A 27,865-nucleotide genomic window follows, 5' to 3' on the forward strand; every position below is an offset into this window, starting at 1 on the left:
GAAAAGTAAGTTTTCTGAAGAAAGGGTCTTAAAATGTTAACAGGCCTCCGGGCCAGAAGATGATGCAAATCACCTAAACTTTTGCATATGGTAAGTTTGCAGGAAGAAAGCCTGGCTTGCTGCATGACTCTACCCCTTCCCCCATTATCCTCTATGCATAACTTAAGGTATAAAAACTACTTTGGAAAATAAAGTGCGGGCCTTGTTCACCGAAACTTGGTCTCCCCATGTCGTTCTTTCTCTCGCCTTCTGGCTGAATTATTCAGCCTCTTTTCTCCACTGAATTTCTTCATTGAGCTATCCTTATTTCAGCCTCTTTTCTCCACTGAATTTCCTCACTGAACTATCCTTATTTAACCACTCTTTATATTAACGTTTAATTAAGCAGTTGTTTCCTGATTCTCGCCGACGCCGTCCCCGCTTCGAATTCCCTGGATCCACCAGGGCTGGACCCTGGCAGCAACCCACTCCAGTATTCTTGCCTGGAGAATCCCATGGACAGAGGAGCCTGGCAGGCTACAGTCCATACGGTTGCAAAAAGTCAGACACAACTGAAGTGACTGAGCACACGCGCATGCAATGCTATGATGGCCAAGTTGAGAATACAGATTAGGAGAGAAGCAACCTGTGCTAAGCTCAGGGCATCTCGCCTGCATTAAATCAGTGTTGTGATGGCAAGAGAGGGAGCAACAGCAGTGTTATCCCCAGCCTGGGCAGGAGCTGCCAGTGAGGAACCGCAGACTTGCTTCCACTGTCCCCTGGGAGGGCCAGAGGGCCCAGGCTCAGGACTCCATTCCATGATGGGGAGTCATCACTAACTACAAAACGATGCATCAAGGGGCCCGGACTTCCTGGGACACAAAGCCCATTAAGCAGACTGAGCTTCCTGCCGGGGCATCCTTAGATGCCCAGACTTGCCTCTGGGAGCTGGAGGTGGTATCCTCTGCTCCCAGGTAAGCAGAGTGGGACAGTGGAAAGATGCTGGGCTTCAAAATAAAATAAACTGGCTTCCTAATCCAGGCTCAGTGCCTTGTCAATCACATGACTTTGAGCAGGTCTCTCAGCCCATCTCCTACCCTGTGTAGACTTCTTAAAAAAAGAATATTTATTTTCATTATTTCTTTGGCTATGCCAAGTGTTAGCTCAGCACTGGGGACCTTCGATCTTCATTTTGACATGAGAGATCTTTAGTTGCAGCATACACACTCTTAGCATGTAAGATCTATTTCCCTGACCAGGGATTGAACCTGACCCCCCAGGGAAGTCCTTCCTACCCTGTAAACTGAGGCTAAGGCCTGCCTTGGAGGCTTTCTGGGAAATCTGTGAATTTAAGGCAGACAACATGCCTCCTGCTCAGGAAGTGGGCCATGACTTTCACTTCTCTTCTCCAGTCCTTCTTGGGGTTCTGGGTGACCAGCCTGAGCCACATATGACAAGACAGATCCAGGACTGCCCCAGGCGCTGCTGGAAGCATCCCAGGGTAGAACGTCTGAGTTGCCGTAGGGACTTAACCTATGTAAATAAAACTCCCCTGGGAGAGGGATCGGGAGCTATGCCCACCCCAGATGGCACATGGTGAACTCCTTTCACAGTCTTTCCTGGCAGCTGGCTGTGATCAAGGGGGAGACAAAAGAGAGCCCAGGAGGGGTGCAAAGCATCTAGGTGGGGAGGACACCTTTGGAGGCTTTGGGAGTGCTGAACGTGGCCGGGCAGCAAAGGCCCCGTTCAGGCTCTCTGAATCAACAATTAGTGGCCGTGAGCATTCGCAGCAATGTGGACGGACCTCGAGGTGATCACACTAAGAGAGGTGAGTCAGACGGAGAAAGACAAATCATGTGATATCACTTGCATGTGGAATCTAAGAAATGATACTACGAACTTATGTGTAAAACAGAAACAGACAGACTTAGAAAACAAACTTCTGGTTACCAAAGGGGAGGTGGGGGAGAGATGATTTAGGATTTGGAGATTAACAGATAACACCATGCACGCGTGCTCAGTCGTGTCCAACTCTTTGTGACCCCACGGACTGTAGCCCTCCAGGCTCCTCTGTCCATGGGATTCTCCAGGCAACAATAGTGGAGTGGGCTGCCATTTCCTACTCCAGGGGTCTTCCTGACTCAGGGACTGAACCTACATCTCCTGTATCTTCTGCATTGGCAAGTGGGTTATTTACCGCTGCACCACCTAGGAAGCCCCTAAAAGTTGTATATATGTGTGTGTGTGAGAGATTTTTTACTTTGAATACACACACACCCATGTATATGGGCTTCTGTCGTGGCTCAGTGATAAAGAGTCTGCCTGCCAATGCAGGAGACACTGTTCGATCCCTGAGTTGAAGATCCAGGAGATCCAGGAAGATCCCATGGAGAAGGAAATGGCTACCCACTCCATTATTCTTGCCTGGACAATCCTATGGACGGAGGAGCCCGGTGGGCTACAGTCCATTGGGTCGCAAATGAGTGACTAAACAACAAACACATGTGTGTGTATATATAGGGGCTTCCCTGGCAGCTCATGTGGTAAAAAGATACACATTACTACATATAAAATAGATCAGCAACAAGCACCTACTGTATAGCACAGGGAACTTCATTCAGTATCTCGCAATAATGTATAACGGAAAAGAATCTGAACAGTACGTACGTATATGTATAACTGAATCACCTTGTGGTACACCTGAAACTAACACAATATTGTAAATCAGTTATCGGGGTTCAATAAAAATAAGTAAATCAATAAAAACAACAACTGCAACAGCAGAAGAGTTAGCGGTAGCTTCAAAACTTCAAGAAAAGGAGACCTGGCGCCCCTGGCGCCCCCGTGCGGTCATCGGTGCCCCGCCACGTCCTGAGAGCAGCAGAGACTAGCAGGTGGGGGGAGGCAATGTGAACAGGGCACAAGAGACGCGGCAAGAACAGAGTCCACGCCAAGGCCTACAGAGTCTCAGTTGAGCCACTGATAGCTTTGGAAATGCATTTGACTGTGTCTCTGTGCAACGCCATCTCTTTCCAGGCAAATTCAATCCTTGGCCTGTTACCAGGATGAGACTGGAAGGTACAGCGTTCCCTGGGCAATGTCAGCATGAAATCTTCCTTCTGGGAGGTTCTGGGAAGAGGAGAAACAATCAAGCAGAGCTTTTATCATGTCTAAACTCCCTCTCCTCTACTCAGCCCTCGATGCCGTTGCAGTCTAATTTGTAGGTCAAGCGTGTTACTGGATGTGAGAATTAGAAGTGACAACCGAAATGCTCTGTGCCATGATGCTAATACTCATTAAACCATCCCTGTCTATTATTTCAGAGAAAATACATGCTCACTAAGAACATAATTAGCGACTGTCTGTGAAAATACACTCCTAGTGACTTAAATCAAACATGGGCAGGCCTGGGTTGTCCTTGAATCGTCACATGGCCATGAAAACCACAGTTGCAGAGAAATACTATATTCTTTCACTCTAATGGGTTGGGGGGGCTTCTGTGGTGGTCCAGTGATTAAGAATCCGCTTTCCAACGCAGGAGACATGAGTTCAATCCCCGGTGGGGGAACTAAGATCCCACATGCTGCAGGGTATCTAAGCCTGCACATTGCAAGTAGAGAAGCTCGTGTACCACAGTGAGAAGCCCATACAACTAGAGAAAAACCCATGTGCTCAATGAAGACCCAGCACACTCAAAAAAAGTGCCTTGCACCAGAAGGAAAGGTTTTACCACAATGAAGCATCTGGATTAGGAAGCCTGAACTCTGGGGTCTCACCTTAGTAGACAGACCCTCCTCTAACCTGGTCTCTCTGTTGGTGGCTGTCCCCTTCATTTGCCCAGGATCTCCAGGGAGATCCCCTGGAGACCTGGCCAGAGGGCCTCACCAAGACCTGGATGAAGGCTCCAGAGCTGCAAAGCGGAGGTGAACACAGAGGGGAACTTCGACTGGATCAGCTCCAGTGAAGGTCCAGCCGACTCCGTGGGGCAGGTGCCACATGCACTAGCTTACTTGGGAGCCCACTGGCTTACCTAAACTTCACACCTGGGAAGCCATGACTGAAAGGAAAAAGAGGAGCCCTCTGTAGTGCTTCCAGAAGGCTTGTCTCTTCTCCACCTGAGTGTCTGAGCACTGATGTGGCATCTACGTAAACCTCCAGAGACCCACCATGCTAGAATACAACTCAGCAGTGCACGTCCTCCACAGACATCAGACGGGAAGCCTACATCAGGGAGGTGGGACGCTGCCACGAAGCAGTGGAAGGTGTAGGCGCCTGTGCCACATAGATGTCACCCTGTGGCCGTTCACTTCTGAAATGGCTCTGGGCAGAGAAGTGTGTACGCTGTCAGGTTTGAAAGATGATGAGTTAAAAATGAATGAAGCTGGTCAGCTGAGTTAGATTTTCATCTCCTAAACTTGAAAGCCTACACTGTAATACTTATAGATGACTTGCTCTCGGGGACTAGAAACCCCCCTTCAGCAGATATGGTGACAGGGCAAGTCTGGCTGGTCTATAAGGAGAATGGGCTTGCTCCAGCCTCATGCCCCACCCAGGTATGGACTTGTCATATGCAAAGGCAGATTTCTCTTTTTCCCAACCATCTTGGGGAGTTACACTGCCCTCTGAGTCCAGGCTCAAGATGCTGCCTGAATCACCGTCCTTCACTACACTAGCAAATTTCAGCACCGAGCATCTGGCCAGCTCCTCACTGGCCCATCCCTGGGCACTCGGAGGAAGTGTTGCAGAGGTCCTGAATCCCTGTCAACCTCTCAGGAGGGGCCCAGAAAAGGTCAGGGATTTTTGCACAAGGTTTCAGGGCTTGCCAAGCAAGAAAACAGTCTGATTAGAAATAAAGCTGAGTATATTGATTTTTCTTGATGAAGTTTTGAATGCAACAAGCATTCAGGGCACGTTTTTCAGTATCCAGTAACACCATACGAGGTAGTTATTAATAAAGCCCCGAGAGAGAGAGAGAGATTGTCCCAAGGTCAAAAATAAAAGCGTGGAGAGAGCACTTTAATATTATCATCAGAGGTGCACACGGTGTCGGAAGTGACTTTCCTTGACCTTGTCCCATGGAAACAGATTCACAGGCTCTCACACACTCCTTGGACTGAAGATTCTGAATATAATTTTAGAGAAGAAAATAGAAATTGAGAGAAAGCGGTTTTTAGCAAAGCAAGTGCAAGTCTGCGTAAATGCTGCCAAGGTCTCTGTATACAATAAACCCAGAAACATCCAACAAAGAGAGAAGCATTTCCTTTGGAACTAAGTTATAAAAGCTTTATGATCACGTACATTCCTGAGACTCTCATAAAACTTCTGTCTCACAACTCCTTTTAGTTTCTCTTTAGCTCTTGTTAGGGTTGACTTTTTTTTTTTTTTTAACCACAAACAAGTCTAATAACCACATCTAGTATTTTGGCATACTCCTAGTATATTGAAGAGCTTCCCTGGTGGTTCAGATGGTAGAGAATTGGCCTGCAATGTAGGAGACCTGGGTTTGAGCCCTGGGTCAGGAAGATCCCCTGGAGAAGGGAATGGTTATCCACTCTAGTATTCTTGCCAGAGAATCTCCAGGGCAGAGGAGCCTAGCAGGCTACAGTCCATGAGGTCGCAAAGAGTCAGACACAACTGAGCAGCTAAGCACACATGCAGTAGGATAACGAGGACCAGAATTTTCCTGCTATGTGGGACACCTAGTCTCAGGCCCGGGAGCATCTCTGAGTCTTAAGAACCTGTATGGAAAGCTACTAAGCTCAAAGATGGCTTTCATTGAGCTTCCAATGAAAAAGGACATGTTGTAACAACTTCTGCAAACATTAATTTCTTCAGCTACAAAATTGGAATATTGGCTCCACATACCTCATGGATGGCTAAGAGGTTAAAACAACATAATGCAAGCAAAAAATGCTTCTTAAATTTAATAAGGTCTGACTGCATCCTTCTTGATGACCTAGACTCTAGTTTGGGTTCAGGCATCAAGATGCTCTCAGCCACAGAATGAGCCACAGGATGCTCTCTGGTCCCCTGGCTCACACCTCAGGGCCTTTGCACTGCCTCTGGGTGCTCTCTCAGCACCAGTCCCAACGTTGTATGGTTACGTTTGGGACCTTCCTGTCCTCTGTGTTAGACTCTGAGCTCCTACAGGGCAGGGCCTCTTCCTGGTGTTCTTGGAGACACCCTTCTCCACTCCAGCCAGTGCTATGAGGGACAGGCTTGTTCCAGCTGTGGGGAGCTGACTGTGGGCACCTCTCCCTCACTCATCATTCAGTGATAATCTGTTGGGAGCTCAAAAACACATATGGTAGGGATATTTACACTATGGAAATCGACAAATGCTACAAATCAAGCTCTTTTTCTTTTTATCCCTGGAGAGCCACCTGTCAAAAACTTACCAGGATACTACTGACCCCTAGCCAGTGCTCTTACCTCATCCTTTTAACCTGACACATTCATGCTGGACAAATGCTGTCTACAACAGAACCAAAATCTAGTGTGTCATGACACCCTCCCTTAAAAAAAAAAAAGTATTTATTTATTTGGCTGTGTCGGGTCTTAGTTGCAGCATGTGGGATCTAGTTCCCTGACCAGGGATTGAACCTGGGCCCCCTGCATTGGAGATACAGATTCTTAGCCACCAGAGCACCAGGGAAGTCCCGACACCCTCCCTTCTTGAAACATATGTACTCTCAGTTCTATGATCTACTTGCCTGGCTTGTTCCCCAGTGGTGGCAGCAATAACCACCGTAATCAGAGCTAACATCTACTGGGACTTACCCTGGGCTGGCTGCTGGCAGATGCCTCTCAGTGAGTCCTGTCCACGGGGCTGTGAGGCTGTGAGGCTGGCACTGTGTTACACTCATCTGACCCAGGAAGAAAGCGAGGCTTTGGAGCCTTGTCCACGGGCAGGCGGGGCCAGCATCAGAACCCAAGCCAACTTGGCCACATCCCCCGCCCCGGTCACAGCCACACTGGGTCGCTCACCCTGCTGCCCTCCCATGGCCCCCTCTCCCCATGGTCACGTCTCTGTGCATGTCCAGCACTAGTCACTGTGGCTCTATTTTCACCCACGTGGCAATGATATGAAGAGATCTTGTTGATTATGCTCTGTGGCCCCTTATGATTTCCCTAATAGCCGCCAGTTTCATCCCTGGCTGGGGGAATGGGGCTGGCTCACTGGTCCCCACTATAGGGGTGCCTCTGAATGTCAACCAGCCTCAGAGCCCACCCTGCTACATTCTTCCTTTTGGATTGAGGCTCCCAGGGGCCACAGCTGTCCACATCACTTCTCTGAACCTGGCCTTGGGAACATTCACTGGGGGTCCACTGCAGTGGGCATAGGGCTGCCTCGTTTATTACTCCCAGCGCTTCCCTACACCAACAAAAGCTTAATTTGATGGATAGCAGACCAGGGGATGGAGAGCTAAGAAGGGGCCAAGCCAGAGTTTTAGTCAGGTGTGCATGATGGCATTTAAAAAAATATATTTTATTTATTTGGCTGTGTCGGGTCTTAGTTGTGGCACATGAGCCTCCATGGTGGCATGTGAGATCTTTAGTTGTGTTGTGACTTGCAATTTCTTCATTGTGGCATGTAGGATCGGGTTCCCTGACCAGGGATTGAACCTAGGCCCCTGCATTGGGAGTGAGGAGTCTTAGCCACTGGGAAGACCAACAGGGAAGCTCTAGGGCTGGCATTCTTTCCGTAACACCAGAGATCCTGAGCGTAAGGCAGGGGACAGGCCTCTGGATGGCCAGGGGATTCAATTTCCACTGCCATCTCCCAGCCCCTGGCCCACAGAGTGCAGGCCCTGCCCTGGTAATCCTCTAGGTGGGCCCTGGAGCTCCTTCTCCCATCCCAGGGCCTGGTGAGTGGGACCATACTGTGGGTTGAGCTATATCCCCTCCCGGGCTGGGGAGGGCCTGCGCAGGGCATGAAATCCCCCCGGCCACGTAGTTCTCATCTCTCGAAAGGCGGCCTCCACTCAGTGAGAAGCAAGTGGTTAACTCTGCTTAAAGGTGGTGGCTAAGTTAAGGGCAGTTCAGGTGACTGTGTGTGTGCTAAGATGTCCAACTCCTTGCAACCCCATGGACTGTAGCTCTCCAGGCTCCTCTATCCATGGGACTCTCCAGGCAAGAATACTGGAGTGGGTTGCCGTGACCTCCTCCAGGGGATCTTCCCGACCCAAGGATGATGGAACCTGTGTCTCTTAAGTCTCATGCATTGGCAGGCGGGCTCTTTACCACTAGCACCACTTGGGAAGCCCTGTTCAGGTAACTGGGGAAATACATTCATCCGTTCTGAGTTGTGGTGGACACCCTGATTTGATTGGACCTTTTTAATTTTTATTTAAAAATTGTCTGACCTCCATGGTTTCCATTGAGAAATTTGTGGTCACCTGAATTGATTTTCCCTTATAAAAAATATATTGTTTATGTCTGGCTGCTTTCAAGATTTTAAATTTTTTCTTTAGTTTTTTAAAGTTTGATTTTTATGTGTCCTGGTGTAGATCTGAATGTATTTGGTTTTCCAAGTCATGTGTTTATTTTTTGGGGGCTTCAAGGACATCGTCTGGCAATATTCTCAGAGAATGACCTTTTCTCCTCAAAATCAGCCAGTGAATTTATTTGGTTTTTATTTCCCTTGAGTACCACCCACAAGCCTTATCCAGCAGCTTCTAATTTTCTCCACTCATGCTTACAAAAATCCTCTACTGCAATAAAAAGTGTAGCTGGAATACTTTTATGAGTGTGATGAGAAGTGATGTCCTCGTCACAGGAGGCACCATTCTCTGGCACACCCACCGGGACTCAGCACGGCTTCCCAGCTGAACCATCAGAGCTGGAGCCATTCAAGCCAAGGGCTGTGGACCGCAGATGGTTATAGGAAAAGAAATTAAAAGTTTCCTAACCATGGGACAGACACCATGGTGGGCACAAATCATCCTCTCTCTAATCCTTTAGCAACCTGCTAAGCCCAGGGTCATAAATTCCCATTTTTTCAGATGAGGAAAATGATGTTCAAAGATGCTGATAGCAACTGGCTAATAGCCACACAGCTGTTAAGTGCCAGAGCCAGTGTAAATGTGCCAATAAATTTAAAAAAGTATTTTAGGCAGCATGGCTTACCTGTAGTAAAGTACACTAATCTTAAGTGTCACAGAGAATGTTTATATGTGTGTTCACACATAAGACCATTTAGTCAACATACAGAACACTGTATTAATAATCACTCCAGATGGCTTGCTGGGTCCCCTCCCATTCAGTAAGCCCTCCTACCCCCAGGGCCCATCACCATCATAGGTCAGTGTGACCATTTCAGAAGTCTACACGAATGGAATCATACAGTACGTGCCACCTGCATCTGTCTTCTTTGGCTCAGCATCACATGGTGTTCATCCATGGTGTTGCGTGTATCGATAGTTTCTTCTTTTTCATTGCTGTATAGTATTTTATTATATGACTACATCACATTTATATTCATTCTCTGCTGATAGACTTTGGGGTGGTTTCTAGTTTGGAGGCATTACCAAGAAAGCTGCTGTATCTTTGCACGTGAGTTTTCTGGACCTACACACTCTCACAAAGTCAATGGACACACCCCAATTCCGTCATGTGGCAGGAAGCTGCCGTTTTGTTCTATTTTGTTTGTTCGCTTTTGCTATAGAAATTATGATTCCCTTATTTTTAGCCATAGGTGATTTAGGAAGGAAGAATCTTACTGACTTAAATAGGAAGAGGTCTGAGTAAATTTGTAAAGTTCTCTCCAAGCAGTTTTTAATTCTGTTAGGTAGTTAGAACAGGGATAAGGAATCCAAAATGACAGTGGCTAAAAGACAAGGAAGGGAAAAGCCCGCGAAAATAGAACAGAGGAAGGTCAAAGGAAGGTCCGAGGACCGGATTGAGGACTTCAGGTAGAACAGCACTCCTGACTAAGCCCAATTTGCATAGGGCAGGTCCTGGGGGAAGAAAAAAAACATATAAAAAGAGGAGCCAAAGGGCTCTCTCTCTCTCCCCCCAATCCCGCACGCTGAGGCACTCTTCTCTTCCCGACTTTGGATCGACGTGCCCTCACGCCTCAAAGATGGATTTTCCTGCTATCTTCTAAATAAAATCGAGCTGTAACACTGATTTGTCTAAGAGCTATAACATGGTCCATTCGAGACCTGAGAGGTATAACACGGTCTGTCCAAGACCCGAGAGCTGTGACACGCCGAGGGCTTTAATGTCCATCGCTCCAAATCTTCACTGTGACGAGACAAAGAACCGAGCAGCATACACTCGCCTGACAATTCCTTCCCGTTGAAACCTTGGAAGTGAGGTGAGAGGGGATCAGTTTTACCTCTTCAGGAAACACATACACCCTCATACCTCCGCACACTTTTCGTCATTTCACACTCTGTTGCTTTACACATTCACATTCCCAGCATCAACCACCAACTACCCTCATTGACCTAAATAACGCGCTTCCTGCCTCAGCCGTATATACCCGTTCTGCTGTCCCCAAAGACACTGTTTCATGACCCTTCAGCGCTTTACCCTTCCTCTCTGCCAAATTCCATCCTTCCTTCAAATCCCTGCTTAAATGAAGCCTTCCCTTTTCTCTCTGGCAAGCTAACAGAATTGTAAATTGATGGGGACATAAATTCTAAATAAATAAACCTACTGTCCACACACTTTATTTATATGAGAATATACAACAAATTTTGTTTTGTCCTGAAGGCAATTTTTAAACATACAGGACACAATTTAATACACAGGACATTTTTAAAAGATGAGAAGCAAATTACTTCTATTTGATAATGACCTAATGACCGTGACATAGGCTACCTACTGAATGGTGTAGTCTTTTCCCCAAAGTTAAGAAATAAAAGCTTAATTGATTAGAAGCAATGCAAAAATGTTAGTGCTTTATGATTGTAACTAAAAGGCACAGCCAACAAAGATTTCTTAAAGGTACTCAGTTTATTTAGAATTCATTACACTTCCTCAGTGTACAAGGCCATTCCTAGATGTCTCTTGAAGAATCTCAACTTAGAGGTTAAGCAAATCACCTGAAGGACACAGAGTCCCAGAAAATGCAGATGTCTTTATGGGATTTAATTCTGATGAGGCTCTGGAAGCTACTTGATTGGGGAATTGGGGGATGCTGCCCCCAGAACAATTCTTTAGAGAAAAAAAAAAAAAAAAGAAATCCTCTTTTCTTAATTATCTCACATCCTCACTTCTACGGGTGTAAACTATAAATCTCTCCAGTTCTTTCCTTACCAATGAATTCCTAAATACTCCCCTGACAGGGCTGCCTTTGAATTACAGAGACCATAATATTCTCTGATGCTTTTACAGTGATTCCGAGAGCAATTCACACCTCAGGCAGGATTCCTAAGAATCCTTATGACAGTACAGCTTACACATTCCAGGGTGAAGCAGCCCATTTATATGGTAAATGCGTTGGCCCTCCCATCAGGCGAGGCTGGATTAGTTTGCCTTCCTTAGGCCACTTGTTCCTGCTCTCAAATGAGAACTCAAGAAATTTAGCAGCAGTCGCTTTTCATCTTGATTTTAAGAGCTGTTTGTAGTCTTCAGAAATGAATACAGCATCATCTTCTATATTGGTTCCTGCTAAACTTAACTGTCTTCATGCTGAATACTGCCTTGTCCAAATTTTAGGGCTTAGTTTTCTAGGATCTTTCGAAGAATTTACATTTTGTAAGGTTTTTATAAAGTGAAACAGATGTTCTTCACTCTCTATCCCTCTCTTATGCTGCGGTATCAAATCCTTCTTTTCATTTCTTAAATTGATTTTCTGTGGACTGTTCTGAGGGAACTTCAAATTTTTAACCACTAGGCTTATCCTGGGCTTTCCAGGTAGCTGAGTGTTAAAGAATCCATCTGCCAATGCAGGAGATACAGGAGTAGGTGGGGAAGATAGATCCCTGGGTAGGGAAGATCCCCTGAAAGAGGAAATGGCAACCTGCTCCAGTATTCTTGTCTGAAAAATCCTATGGACAGAGGATGGGCCACAGTCCATGGGGCTGTAAAGAGTCAGACACGACTGAATGAGCATGCAGGCTTATCCGAGGCTTGTGTATGTACTGTATGCATATCTGTGCTTTATAAATAAAAAGAGCAAGATTCCCTCTTCCCTCATGGTTGGGGGGACATAGTCCTGTCAAGAATGCATATCCTGGAGTCAAAGATTTGGTTCTGGATCTTGCTCCCACCGCTACTGGAACAGTAAGATGCCTTGGTAAGCTCAGCATCTACAATTTTAACAGGAGGTGCTATTCACCTCCCAGGACCATAAAGGGGAGAGTGCTGGCATCTAATTAACGTTCTTTTCTGGAAATCCACTCTCTACTGCCTGCAGCCTAGATTCAGCCTTACCTTGCCCAAGCTTTCTGGTCTGCCCACTGCTCCCCCTTTCCTTTGTCCAGCCTGCCTTTGCTTCCTTGTCCTCCCCTGCCAAACTCCTACCCCATGAAAACCCAGCTCAGGCAACCCTTCCTTTGGGATACCTGTCCTGCTGTTACTCTAACCACAGTGCCCTCCCCAACCCTGCCAAAGACCTCACGGCCTCCAGCAGAGCACTGTCCACTCATGGCTGCTCATGTAGTACTGAGATCTGTGTGACTCTTTAACCTTGGCCATTAACACAGGCCTGGGTGCTTGCTGATGGAAAGAGCCAGTGCCTCTGCTTGCTCATCAGAGAAATTTCAGAAAGATAAAAATTTCTGGCTAAGATTCAGCACTTTCACTGCCCTATCATGGCCTGGGTTCAATCCCTGGTCAAGGAACTTGAGATCCTGCAAGCTGCAGTCAAAAACAAAGAAAGAAAGAAAGAAAAAAAAAATGCCAAAAGATCAAAATTTCAGGCTGGCCTCTTCCCCATAATGACTGTCCTGCAACTTATGCAAGGAGGCTTCAGGAAGAAAAGAAAAAAGGGACATTACAAACAAAAGGCATACCAAGAACTTGTACCAAAAAATTATACAACAAACATTAAAAGTGAACATGTGAACAAACAGTTCTCCAGAAAATCAGTGAAGGATGGTAAAGAGTTGATTGCTTTAGAACAGGCCTCCTGTGTGGGCTGAACCCAGTAAGCATTTATGGAGGAAATAAATGAAAAATACTTCATTTACCGTGAGATGTGTCTGTGTACTTTTCCAGGAACAAGGAGACGCTCTCTTACATAACCAGGTAAAATGATCAATTTCAGGAAATTTAAAATGAACTCAGTACTATTCTGGAGAAGGCAATGGAACCCCACTCCAGTACTCTTGCCTGGAAAATCCCATGGACAGAGGAGCCTGGTAGGCTGCAGTCCATGGGGTTGCTGAGGGTCGGACACGACTGAGAGACTTCACTTCCACTTTTCACTTTCCTGCATTGGAGAAGGAAATGGCAACCCACTCCAGTGTTCTTGCCTGGAGAATCCCAGGGACGGGGGAGCCTGGTGGGCTGCCGTCTATGGGGCTGCACAGAGTCGGACACGACTGAAGCGACTTAGCAGCAGCAGCAGCAGGACTATTCTACCCTTATCCATTATCAACTGTCCCAGTGTCCTCTACAGCCACGTTCCTCATCTCAAGAGTCGACCAAGGGTTAGGCATGCCACTTGGTTACCATTTCTTGTTAGTCTTTAAACATTTCCTCAGTTTCTTTTTTCTTTCATGACATCAACATTTTGAAGACTTCAGGCCAGTTATTTTGCATAATACCGCTCGGTGTGCCTTTTGCGTTTCCTCAAGACGAGATTTATTCTGAAATCTGGAAGGGTAGACTGTCTCTCACAGTACATGAATGGAACTTAATCACCAACACGCCTCAATTTTTTTTTTCCTTTAATTTTTTTCAGTCTAGTCAAGAGCTGTGTCAATTGTACAACATTTTCACTGAACAGCCCTGGCTAAGATGGGATTTTCCAAGTACACAGTAACTTTCTTTGACTTGCTGCATCATAGCGTGTGATGGCAGTGCAAGAGCTCCCTATTCAAAATGAGCTACACGACATTGGCACACGGTGCTGTCAACACAAACACTTCCACCGCATCCAGGCTCCTGTGTCACAAATACTCCGCAGAGTGTACGTGCTGGATAAATGCTCTCCATTCAAAAAAGCGAAGTACTTCTTTTACTAAGAAACCACCGCATACATAATTTTTAATAGAAGAATTTACCCATGCTAATCCACATGATTTTAAATGTCTCATCATACTCTGTCAAGTAGAATGTATCCTAATTTACTTCTTCTGTTCTATTGTTGGACATGTAGATTATTAGTGATCCAGGATGTCTCATTTTTCACTGAAAAATTTTTTGTATTAAAAATATTCCATTGCCTCTTTAGGTAAAGGTTTTAGAAATTACAGGGTAAAAGGACTTGAACATGCTAATGGCTCTTGCTATATGTTGGTAAAAGGTTATGCCCATTTTGACTTCACCAGCGATGGATGAGAGTGCCTTTTTCAATCTACCCTTGTCAACACTGAGGAGAATGCGGAAAAACAAACATTAATTTAATAAGAAAAAAAGCTACTTGAAGTATAAATGTCTATTCCCTTGCTTTCTAGTGAGGTTCAACATTTCTCCATATAATTGTTAGCCTGCGAATGTCCTTATCTCATAGTGGTAATTTTTTAATATCTTATCTCCTGTAGGGATGTTGCAAGCCCATTGGGATATCTCTAAAACATACTGTGGATTTTATACTAAAAGGGCAGCATGCTAACTTATGAATCATGTGGATTGTGTGAACATCAAACATTAAGTGATCAGATAGAAGTAAAGGGTATTCGACAGAAGGTGAAAAGAAATGAAGGCTTAAGTTGTCTCAGAAAAACCAAAGCCAATGCCACAGAGGTAATAAGGACATATGTTTTGATTTCAGTTCCAACAGTAATTTTTCTCTCTCATCCTCTGAAAACAATTTCCCCAGTTGGTCTGCATTAAAGGTAATAGCACAAAACAACAAAAATCAGAGAGAGCATTTTTTATAACGAAGCAAAGAACTAAGAGGCCAACTTGTTTCCAAGGAAAGTAGGAATGAGATTCCTGAATCAATTCGACACCAAATGATAACGGCTGTCCTGTGCTTCTGGGCTCACTCAGAAAGTTTGGTTTCCCTGCAGAGGACCTTAAACGCAACCACTATATGTCCTTATTTATAATGTTTGACTGCATCTCTGCAGTAAATAGTCAAGAAGAGAAATTTATATATAATTAGAAAATGACAGAGAGAATGATTCCATAGTATCCTATTGTTAGGTAGTTAGAATAGGCAAAGACAAACACTCCTGGCTAACCCAATTTACATAGGGCAGGCCCTGGGACTGGGCGGGCGAGGGGGCGGGTTGGGGGGGTGGTGGGGAGGACCAGTATAAAAAGAGGAGTCAAAGGGCTCTCTCTCCCTCTCCCTGTCCGGCCCCCCCACCACCTCCGCACGCTGGGTGCTCTTCTCTTTGCGTCTTTGGGTCAACATGCCCTAATGGCACCCCACTCCAGCACTCTTGGCTGGAAAATCCCATGGACGGAGGAGCCTGGTGGGCTGCAGTCCATGGGGTTGCTAAGAGTCGGCACGACTTAGCGACTTCACTTTCACTTTTCCCTTTCATGCATTGGAGAAGGAAATGGCAACCCACTCCAGTGTTCCTGCCTGGAGAATCCCAGGGACGGGGGAGCCTGGTGGGCTGCCGTCTATGGGGTCGCACAGAGTCCGACACGACTGAAGCGACTTAGCAGCAGCAGCCCTCACGCCTCGAGGATGAGGATGGATTTTCCTGTTATTATCTAAATAAAAGAGAGCTGTAACATGGAGCTGTAACACTGATTTGTCTAAGAGCTATAACACGGTCTGTCCAAGACCCAAGAGCTTTGACATGCCGAGGGCTTTAATGTCCGTCTCTCCAAATCTTTGTTGTGACGAGACAGAACCAAGGAGCATACACTCGCCTGACACTATTAGCTATATAACTTCTAAAATAAGTAATCCATCATTCATTGTTATTAATCTCCCAAAGCTAAAAATTTTAAACTAACCTACATTTTAATTTGAGTCACACCTGTAGAACCACACCATAGACAGGCCCGGGCTGCTTGACACAGTCATTCATTTCTGAGGCAGTCGGTTAATATTACCACACAAAGGTCTCCTCTCCACTCCTAGTGCCTTAATTTTCTGTGAGCAGGACTTTTTACTATTATAATTATTCATGGCTCCATAGTATCTCAAGAACCATATGCCTATGGTAGCTACTGGATAAACAGCTAGTAATTAAACCAATGCACCCAAAATGGGCTTAATTTACACAGGAAAGAAAAAGTATGTCATGGGCAGTGGGGAGTAAACTATGGGTCTAAAAAGTGGTCATCGCCACAGCTTCACAGAGCTGCTATCCACTGTTTTATTGGGATTTCACACAATATACATACAGGTGTTTGTCAAGTAATTTGACACATACAGTGTTTTAAAATCCAATTGCTCGATTATGAATATGCTGAAAGAATGTCCCAGTAATACCCTAAGTAAATCATTTCTAAACCAAGACGTGAATTTCAGATTGCATGAGAGGCAGAGAAGCTGATGGTCAAAGTGGATGCGGCACAAAGTGACCCCAAACACCATCTCCCAGCAAGACGCCGGCTTTTGCCAGGTATTTAAAGTCTAAACAGTCCATTGTAAACGAACTGCTTTTGTTTCAAGAAACTGGGCAGGTTTTAAAAACTGTTTTTACCTGAAATTTTTCACATTTGATTCAAGTCAAATATTCCTAAATGTTTCCCATGATGAATTTGGCAGTGCATCCTGTATCAGGCTGAGGGGTTATACAGCTTGTTACTACTGATACATAAATAAACTCTTCTAGGGAAACCTTCAAAATGTAAAAGACTGTCAGCCCACAGGCCATACACACCTGAGGCACTCTGACTTCTCTATCAAACTGAGCCTTAGAAAAATTTCAAGAAGCAAAACCTGCCCCATGGATCTTGGACTTCTTTCCTGGACTGGTTCCAGTGATGGACTTGACTAATATGGAAAAATAGGAAATGAGCTCAACTTTTCCATCTTTTTTGATTTGGGACAATATTCATCCCAAGGCTTCTGGAGATATCCACACAAGACATCATCACAAGATTAACCCAGCAAAGTTACCAACTTCTCCCTAACATCATCTTCCTTCATGCTCTGATTAAACAAGTTTGGGTGTGTTCTATGTGCATCAGACACACCAAATGTAGAAAACTCCTCGGTAACCCTCCCTTTTCTTACACAATAATGCCGACCAACCACCCACTGGTGGCCCCACTCGCTTGAAGGAAGATGGTGCCACCGGGGAGCTGAGACCCTGAGGGTGTACTCGGCCACTCACCTCGCCTGCTGGCAGACACAGCAGACCCACACCTTCTCGCGCTTCTGGTAGGAGCAGCAGCCCTTGCAGACGTTGAACTTACAGTCCCCACAGCGGCGCTTGGTGCTGATGAGGAAGGTGAAAGGCGCGCAGCAGCGCATGCAGCAGTGCTCCACGAACTTCTGGTGCTTGGAGAGGATGCTGCACTTGCTGCCTTCCGCGTCCAGCCTCTGCTTCATCTCGCTGGGAGCCGGAGGGCGGTGGGGGGAGAGGGTGAGGAGGAGAGAGACAGCACGTCAGCTCAGGGGCTCCCTCCCTAAAGCGCCCCACCCCGGCCCCCCTGTCTGCCAAGCTACCACGTAGGGTCTTCCTGTAAAACAGTACAACTCAGGAAGTCCAATGGCTTAACATATTATCCAGAGAGGAACCTTAATGGTGGATTAATTGTATGTTCTTCTATATGTCATATTTTCTATAAGAAAGCACAAAACCTTACTACTTATATTTCAGACACCAGATTGAAATATAAGTTATTATAAAACTAAGCACATTAAAAAAGAACCCTTTAGCTTAATTAATGCCTTTTTAAAGGAGCAGAAGATCATTTATGTTAAAACATTAATCCTCACAACAGCCCTGCTGGGAATATGATAAATGCAATCCTGGCCCTCAATATCCCTGGAAACAAGCACCGAGGATTTTAAAAGCTTTCAAATCAATGTAAGTCAATAAAGATTCTCTGGGTGATGGGCTAATCCTGAACACTGGTGACTTGAGAGCTGGATAAAAGTTAACTCCCTTTTTCCAAAGAGCTCATGGGTATTCTGGGCACACAACTGGTTATATTAATGCAAAACTGCACGCACTGTTTTCTTTATACTCTGAGAAGCAAAGGAGAAACCCTGAGAGATAAGGAATCCCCCAAACACACTGAGATACGCAAGATAAAACTGACCGGAAGTAACCAAGTTATTCTGACCTGAAAGGTTTTGAATTTTTTTTTTTTTCTGTTCAAAGATGGACACCCACAGGCAGGAACAGAAAATAATTATATTTTTCCATATCCATTTTGTGATTACACAGTTCATCCCTGATGAATCTATAATGTACGTGCATCATGCTAAGTTGCTTCAGTCATGTCCGACTCTTTTGCAACCCCACAGAATATAGCCCTTCAAGCTCCTCTGTCTATAGGATTCTCCAGGCAAGAATACTGGAGTGGATTGCCATTTCCTCGTCCAGGGGATATTCCTGACCCAGGGATCAAACCCATGTCTCTTACATCTCCTGCATTGGCAGGCAGGTTCTCTATTACTAGCGCCTCCTGAAATATGATGTATGTAGCTAATATTTTCCTTCATTTTGCAATTGTTTTTTCAACTTTTCATACGGTGTGTCTCATCATTTAGAAGTGTTTATTTTTTCTGTAATTAAATCTGTCAGTCTTTTCTTCTATGGCTTCTAAATTTTACATCTTGCTTATTACTTCTCCCACCCTCTACCAACCACTTATCTACTTTCTATTTCTACAAATTTGCCTATTCTGGCTATTTAATATAAATGGAATCATACCATATATGTTCAAAGTTCATCCATGTTACAGTGTGTATCAGAATTTCATTCCTTTTTTTACTGTCAAGTAATACTCTATTTACAGATATACCATATTTTACTTTTCTATTCATCAACTAATAGACATTGGGGTTGTTTCTACTTTTTGGCTATTTTGAATAATGTTGCTATCAACATTCATGGGCAAGTTTTTGTGTGGACATATATTTTCAACCCCAGGAGTAGAATTACTGGGTCAAAATGTTAAATGATTAAACTTTCAAGAAACCACCAGACAGTTTGGTCGTTCGGCTACTCCTCCTTACATCCTACTGGCAACCCATGAGGGTTCTGATTTTTCTGCATCCTCATCAATACTTATTACTGTCTGCCTTTTTTATGACAGCCATCCGAGGAGGTTTGAAGTGGTATCTGATTATGCTTCTCATTTGTATTTCCCCAATGAGGAATAATATTAAGCATCTTTTCATGTACTTACTGGCCACTTGCACATATTCTTCGGAGAAAAGTCTATTCAAATCTTTCACTCATTTTAAAATTAGAATATTGTCTTTTTCATTGTTGTGTTATAAGAGTTCTTTATATATCCTGGATACAAGTCCCTTATCAGATATATGATTTGCAAGTATTTTCCCTTTATTATATTAAACTGTAGATTTCATTAGGATTTTCAGGTGTTTTTAGTACAAAGAAGGGCTGGGCTAGCTCATCACAGCCTGGTACTAGAATTGGACATCTATGTATGGTTTTATAATCTAATTTTTCACTTAACAACAAAACACCGTAAACATCTTTCCATGAAAATTCAAAGAGTATTTACAGCTTTAGCTTTCAGGTGCCCTGGGCTGGCTTACACAGCTGCCAGTACACACACAGGCTGACTACTCTGCATTGCGGTGTCCAATACCCATTTGTAGCTTGAGCACTGGAAGGAGAGAGAGACTATATCAGGCCTGCTGATAATTCTACAGGGTAAAATATATGTATACTTGGCTGAATGGGGGCTTCCCAGGTGGCTCAGTGGTAAAGAATTCTCCTGCCAATGCAGGAGATGCAGGAGACCTCAGTTCAAGCCCTGAGATGGAAAGATCCCCTGGAGGAGGGCATGGCAACCCAGTTCAATAGTCTTGTCTGGAAAATCCCAAGAACAGAGGAGCCTGGTGGGCTACAGTCCATGGGATCATAAAAGAGTCGGACACAACTGAAGCGACTTAGCATGCATAGTTGGCTGAATAAAATATTTACAGGGAAACAGGACAGAAGGTTTTTCCTTAAGGCATGATGATGTTGTTATCCAGTCCCTCAGATTTAAAACAGAAGATGAGCTAAGTTATCAACACTCTGACCTCTGTAAACAATATAAGAACAGCCTCAGCAACTGACTTTCTTCTACTGACATTTCAAAGACACTAAATTAAATGCGATAAAACATCCAGGAAAGAAAGTCTTGTGGATCAAAAAAAAAAAAAAGGAAAAAATTCTGTGAACTCAAAGCACAAGATCACTTGAGCTTTATGAGTTTTGATTCCTGATATACAAAATACTGATGGCATTTTAAGAAAATCACTGAGAGTCTAAAAATAAAATTTACCAACTCCTCTAAAGTTTGTCCAAAGCAAATCGAGGATTTTTAATCACAGACTTGAAGGAGGAAATAAGAATGTCCTTCTGGATCGTCTCTCCCTTCTCAGATTCTACTACCCTAGAGGACCTCGTGGCAGAAGTCCTTAAAGAGAATTGTATAGGATAACCTATAGTGACTGAGTGCAGGATCAACCAAGAATCACAAGACCGGGTACCTGCACCGAAATGTCCTGGGAGGGAGCAGGCCCCCAAATGGTCAGCCATGCGGGAAACAGTGATGGGTTTCGTCACAGGCGAGGGTGCAGAGCTGAGCTCAGTTACTACCAAAGACCCTTCCAGCGTTTCTGAGCCTCTACCTTCTGAGCGGCAATACTAATTCCTACTTCATGGAGTTGCCAGATATTTCAAATGAGCAAAGCGGCAATAAGCAAATAGTGCTTATTCATTTGGATCAGCAAGAAATCCGGTAGTCTCAGTGCACGTAACATTTGCTCACACTTGCTTCTGTGTGAAGAAGGCTTTGTGATAGTGTCTGGGCTGGAAGACTCACACTTGCTTCTGTGTGAAGAAGGCTTTGTGATAGTATCTGGGCTGGAAGGCTCACACGTGCTTCTGTGTGAAGAAGCCTTTGTGATAGTATCTGGGCTGGAAGGCTCAGCGTGTACTTGCTGCTTGAGCACTGAGTATGGGTGTGAAGTAGTATCTTAACTGTGGTTTCAGGTTTTTTTGTTTTACTTTTTAGCATCTGAGATCTTAGTTCCCCAACTAGGAATCAAACCCACACCCCCTGCAGTGAAAATGTGGAGTCTTAACCACAGGACTGCCAGGGAAGACCCTAGCCTCTTCTTAATACATCACTTTGTGATGGATATATGAAAAGCTATCAACACTTCACGGTTTCTGGGTCCACCGCCATGCCGATTCTGATTCTCAGCACATGCTGAGACTGCATGCAGGCTCAGCGCGGCTAGAGTGTCATAACTCAGCATCCACCGTGGGCATAGCAGGGAGAAGTGATGGCATATATGTCACTTGTTTGCTATCCAAAAGACAGTAATTCTAGCCCACAGCTACAACTCTCCATGTTACAGGCACTATTATCTAGATTGCCAAGTATTCACTCAACTCACACTCACTGAGTAGCTATAATACTATTCTAGTGCGTGTGCATGCCAGGTCGCTTCAGGTGTTTCCGACTCTTTGTGACCCTGTGGACTGTAGCGCGCCAGGCTCCTCTGTCCATGGGATTCTCCAGGTGGGAATACTGGAGTGGGTTGCCATGCCCTTATCCAGGGGATCTTCCCAACCCAGGGATTGGACCTGCATCTCCTGTGACTCCTACATTGCAAGCAGACTCCTTATGGCACAGCCACCAGGGAAGCCCATAGTACTGTTCTAGGCACTAGGGATAAAAAGACATAGGTCCCTCCCCTTCATGAAACATGTATTAAAGTAGGGATTCAAATGATTAAAAACTAAAGAAACTATACAACAATTATAAGTTGTAAGACATTCAATAACAGAACAGGCAGGACTGAGGACGACATGGCAACCTACTTTAGACTGGGTGCTGACAGAAGTCCTCTCTGGGGAGGTGACATTTTAGTTGAGAAGGGGCTAATCCAAGAGAAAAAAAAAAACAGCAGAGGAAAGAGCTTAATGTTGGAGAAAGGGGAGGGAAGATAAGACACAGCCCCTGGAAAAGTGTCTAGATTTTATCCTACGTGCAGTGGGAGGTTAATGAGGCTAGTGAGCAGGAACAGAGCAGGATCCACTCTTCATTGTAATAGCAGCTGCTGTTACCTTAAGGTGGACTTCTCGACAGCCATGCGAGGAAACCTCGCATGAGGGCTGAGCAGTCATCTAGGTAGATGGGTGAGGTCTGAGCCAGGATAGGAGACAGAGAGGGGTGGACAGATGCATGGCACACCTGCTGAAGGATCTGATACAGAGGTGGAGGGAAAGGATGAACCAGGAGCCAGTCTCAGGTTCCCAGCTTTTGCAGCAAGTGAAGCCAGTTATGGATCAAGGGGAGATGACGATGATGGAAGCGTATTTTAGTGAAAACTGTGAGGCATTTAAAGGGATTTGCCACGTGGACAACTGATAGGTATTTGTGCATCTCAGAGGACAGATCTGGGCCAGCTGTGTTCTTCACACACATCTCCATAAATACGGGAATGGATGAGCCACCCTAGGGGAGACAGGGCATCAAGCGGAAAACAAGAGGGCCTAGAAACAAGTCACGGATACCCCAAATGTTTACATTCAGGCTGAAACATTGACAAGGTGAAGCCAGACAAAGAGACTGAGAAAGACACCAAAGGAAGACGTTTCAGAGAGGGAATGGCTGACTGTGTCTGCCATGAGGGTGGAGGAGGGTCCACTGGATCTGGCAACACGGAGGTCAAGGGCGGCCCCGACAAAAGCAATTTCACTGCGGTGGCGGGGTGGTGTGTGGGGGTAGGGCAGGAGTCACTGTCATGGGTGCAGAGTGAACAGGAGGTGAAGCAGTGAATCAATCACTGAATACCTCTGCCAGTAATGTCATAAACGCTTTTAAGAGCCAGGCTCCAGAGGGTGAGCCCAATTGATAGGATAATAACAGTCATGGTCATTTAAAAGTATGTTTTGCTTTTAATATGTCATGGGTAATCTCCCTCTCACTGTGTAATTTCAGGCAGAATCATTCTGCTGCCCCCTGATGGTGTTATCAAAATTCATTCAAGGTTAATAGAGTTCAGCATATCACAGTACGGAAAATAAACACTTAAAGATTCCCTCTGGATGGTAGAGTTAATAGACACACACCAGGTACATGGTGATTACCAGCTCTGCAAGGAAGCAGACCATTTTAAACCAGAACTTTCGATGGTCCCTTTAGCCCCATAAACCAGAGCATCAGGTTTCATATAAGCATTGTCTGTAAGGAGTTGTGGGAGCCTCATCAACCTGAATTTCGGCAGGCAGCTTAGTAAACGGTGGCTGTTGGGGGTGCTGAGGTATGTTGACTCTTCTCCTAATGGCTACAAGTTACTCAGCTCTTCTAAACCTATTTCTTTCTTTCTTCTTTGTCAAAGAAGGATAGCAGCAGTATCCTGAAATGTCTGTTGCAGAAGTTAATGAGAAAAATGTAACTGAGTTGACCAGTAGGTGCCTAAAAAATCAAAGCGACTCCACAGAAGTCTGATGTTATTTCAGTTCAAACCCTCTAAGCTTCTGCCCCACAGCAGGTGCTTAGAAAAGGCTCCCACTTCCCCAAGGATCTTCTGGAATATTTGATGTTTTAAAAAAATATATTTATTTATTTGGTTGCACCTGGTTTTAGCTGCAGCACTCAGGCTCTTTCTTTCTTTCTTTTTTTAACTGTAGCATCCAGTATCTTTAGTTGTGGCATGTAGGATCTACTTCCCTGACCAGGGATCGAACCCAGCCTCCTGCATTTGGAAGGGCAGAGTCTTAGCCGGTGGACCACAGGGAAGTCCCATCTTCAGGAATATTTGACTAAAGGTCATTTGTCAGAAATCAGCTAGCCCATACCAGGTCAGGAAACTAGACGATTTGATTGAAAGTATGGTTTAGACAAAAATTAATGTCTCCAGTCACTTTTAAAAAGAATTAGTGATTTTTAATTTTTTTTTTGTCTCCCAAGGTGGTGAGGGTTGGGATGGTTAAAACCTTCCTGTATCTTGACACATTTTTGCTGGTTACCATCACCATATAAAAAAAATAATGATATTGAAAAATGTGGGCTTACTGAAGAGAGTCATAGTTTATATTTAACATCTTTAGCCTATAATCTATGAAGGGATTTACCATCACAATTCAGAAAAAAATGTTGTAAAATGAATGCACATTTATATAAACCATCTCTGTGGAATCCATGAACGTAAGTAAAAAGAATGGAAACAGACAGTAAGCTCTATGTTTCATAAAATGAGGGAATTCCCACATCCCCCCAGTTTCAAAATAGACTATGGAAGTCGCTTACTGACTTTCATTTGCAATCTGGAGGGAAGATGGTGAAATCAGACACACATCTGTCCTGACCTTGAGCAGACAGAGTTATTGAAAAACAAACGAAGGCACCCTGGGGGCATTATAATTCTTTTCTCGAAAAGAAGAATGGCCAGGTCACCAGAGAAGCTGAGACCTTCACGCTCTGGACTCACATCAATATCACAGTATATTAGAGTTTCATTACAAACCCAGGCTGGCTGGGAGCATGTGAAAAAGGAAAACCAAAGGGCATCTAGCTTGCAAGAGGGGTCACACCTCCATGGTGGTAGGCTTGTCGGATCAGATGGGCAATGTCTGGGAGAAACATCCCCACCTGAAGCTGCTTACTGACCCAGCTCACTTACATTCCAGGATCGTCCCCTCACCTCCAAACAGCCCCAGCTGTGTCTGCCTTCCTAAACCTCATGATGGCTTGGGGCAGGACCCTCCTGGGTCTTCACAGAGCCAGTTTTTCACTCATTATCTTCACAGCTCAGGAAAGTAGGGTGGGCACTCATACTTTCCACTTCCTCCTTAATAGCTATGAATGACTTCTCTCTTTTCCTTCTCAGGAAGAATGGAGGTGCAGGGGCTGAGAATCAGGGAGGCTGAGAGAGAATGTTCTAGATATTAATAAAAAAATAAATAATAGAAAATAAAGCAACCTCTCCTTTCCACCAAACTTGCCTCTTTATTGGCTTTACAGCCACCTGGGCCCACTTTCACTAAGAGTTTGGCTCCCAACGTGAGGCCACGCTCTCGTGATATCTGGCTCCCGCGAGTTTTCCTTAGTAGAGCTGCTGCCATCATGATGCCCTGGGGCAGCCGTGAGAAGCCCCTTGCTTGTGGTTCACTGACCCCAGGAGAAGGATTTAGGGGGGCATTCCTAGCAGCGGCTGAAACCGATTCAGGGATTCTCCCTGTTTCTTCCATGCTGGGCACTGACTGCCAACGGCATGTGAGCTTATCCTTGGTGGAACGGAAAGATGCCTCTGGACGAGCTGACGAGCTCCAAGACCAAGTCCACCGGTGTGCTCCTGGCTAACTTCTCTTTTGAGCATGAAGTGCTATTTGGGCTTTCTGCCAGCTGGTTCCGACGTGTGTCTGATGTTGAAGCCTGTCTGTGAGCAGAGTGTCCTTTGGGTATGTCTGCCATTGGTTCTGACGTGCATTTGACGTTGAGGGTCGTTTGTGAGGACGGGCTGCTATTTGGGCATTTTGCCCATTGGTTCTGACCTGTGTCTACCCTTGGTTTGTGACTATGACATTCTATCTCGGTGTTTTTGTGAGTCGGTTCTGTCATATCTACTTGGAGGACCCTTTGTGTTGGGAAGTGTTTATTTGGGACTCCTTATTGGTCATTATTTTGGGGGATTTGTGATAGTCCTGTCTTCTGGTGTGTGTGTGTTCCATTTGTGTGATTGGTATTCTCGTTGCCTTTTGTAAACTGGGAAATTCAGGTTCAGTTCATTAAGAAAAGTTTACCTACACAATTATGACTGAGAAAAAGAAAGATTTAAAACAAGCAAACAAACAAAAACCATTGTGTGGCCAGCAGTATTCTTCAGACTCCAGAGAAAATTGGTTAAGATAAAAACTCTTTTGAAACTCCAAAACTGGTTCTTTTTACATATGTAGTTAGAGACAGCTAGTTTGATAAAATACGGTTTTCTGAGAGACCCGAGAGAACAAAAATCTGGCTAGGAGAAAGCTTGACGTTAACTCTTACCATGTGCTTGAGATAACAGACACAGCCCACTCTGCCCAAGACTTCAGTCTTGGGTTAATCAGTAGAACTTTGAAAGATGTTTGGGTTCATATACCCACATTTTATACCACACTGAAGAGAAATTGTGTTATGAGAAAAATGTATGTTATAGATTACGGAATATGTTCTTAAGTTTGCCAATCAGAGAATGCTGATATAACACATAGTTCAATGACTTGTCTCTTGGTTTTGTTAAGATATTTGAAAGGTTAAAAATTGTAATATGTAAAAATGATAAGGGAAGCATTTCAGTGTGTAAAGCAAGTAGGCTATGTGTTGGTGAGAGAAAGTATAAAAAAACTAAAGTATTTTTGCTGAGGAATAAAACAATAATTTTAGCTTCAGCTGGTTCTGGATGAGAAAAAAAGGGACAAATTAATACGGAGAAAGTGATAAAAGATTTATATATAAAAAAAGAAACTCTGAGAAAAGAACTTTGCACTTTAAGATAGATTGAATTTAATTAGATAAATCAATTTTGCTATTACTAAATTGATACAAGACTGAGTTTGGGTTTCTCTCTGTTAAGAGAACAAAGGTTTTCTAAATGAATGAGGATTATTTGGTGTATTAAATTATATGGAAAACATGGTCAAATGATAAACATTCTTAGGTTATATTGTATGGGTAAATATCATTAATATAAGTGTTCTAGAAGTTGTATGATGTTTCTAAAGTTTGAATATGTACAACATAGTACAATATGGTACTATGTTGTCAGTCATATTGCTAGTCACAAATTGTCTAGTGAAGTTGTCGCAGAGTGTAACTTAACCACTTACGATGTGTAGCACTGCTGGCTCTAAGTCTCCTGCTTGAAGCACGTGTACGTGTGTATGACAATCGGGTATAACTGATAAAACGTATACTATCAAACGTTTCCCCGTCAGCACACCTCTGTACTGGTGTGTTACATCTGATCAGGTTTCTCCCAATGTGAATAACTAAGTCAATACATAATATAAACAAACAGTAAGCCTAGCACTGAGGGACATGAACAGACCCAGAGCAGGCAACTGAACCACTCTGGCAATGTTGAAAAAATATATTGATTGTCAGTGCTTTCTATGGAAAGATGTGCTATTAAAGGGGGAAAATGATGAAAGAAATTTTCACATGTTGAGGCATGGGGAAATTATCCTGGCTTATACATGATTTAATGTGACATTTAGGCTAACCAAAACAGGCTGTTTGTGGCCTATTAGAAAAACATCTATTTCTGCTTTATTGACTATGCCAAAGCCTTTGACTGTGTGGATCACAATAAACTGTGGAAAATTCTGAAAGAGATGGGCATACCAGACCACCTGACCTGCCTCTTGAAAAACCTATATGCAGGTCAGGAAGCAACAGTTAGAACTGGACATGGAACAACAGACTGGTTCCAAATAGGAAAAGGAGTACGTCAAGGCTGTATATTGTTGCCCTGCTTATTTAACTTACATGCAGAGTACATCAGGAGAAACGCTGGGCTGGAAGAAGCACAAGCTGGAATCAAGATCTGGGAGAAATATCAGTAACCTCAGATATGCAGATGACACCACCCTTATGGCAGAAAGTGAAGAGGAACTAAAAAGCCTCTTGATGAAAGTGAAAGAGGAGAGTGAAAAAG

The 27,865-nt window shown here is 44.3% G+C and overlaps 1 protein-coding gene across 2 annotated transcripts in view; it reads right to left on the reverse strand.

Moving 5' to 3' along the window:
• MYRIP (myosin VIIA and Rab interacting protein) overlaps positions 1 to 27,865 on the reverse strand; it is a 226,972-nt gene that overhangs the window by 100,299 nt on the left and 98,808 nt on the right. For both annotated transcript variants that reach the window (XM_010835475.1, XM_010835476.1), the window contains exon 3: positions 17,352 to 17,573. In XM_010835475.1, coding sequence (XP_010833777.1) covers positions 17,352 to 17,573 — 222 coding nt within the window. The remainder of the gene's footprint in view (positions 1 to 17,351; positions 17,574 to 27,865) is intronic.

The sequence above is a fragment of the Bison bison genome, unplaced genomic scaffold, assembly GCF_000754665.1.
Source record: "Bison bison bison isolate TAMUID 2011002044 unplaced genomic scaffold, Bison_UMD1.0 scf7180017864043, whole genome shotgun sequence".
NCBI lineage: Eukaryota > Metazoa > Chordata > Mammalia > Artiodactyla > Bovidae > Bison > Bison bison.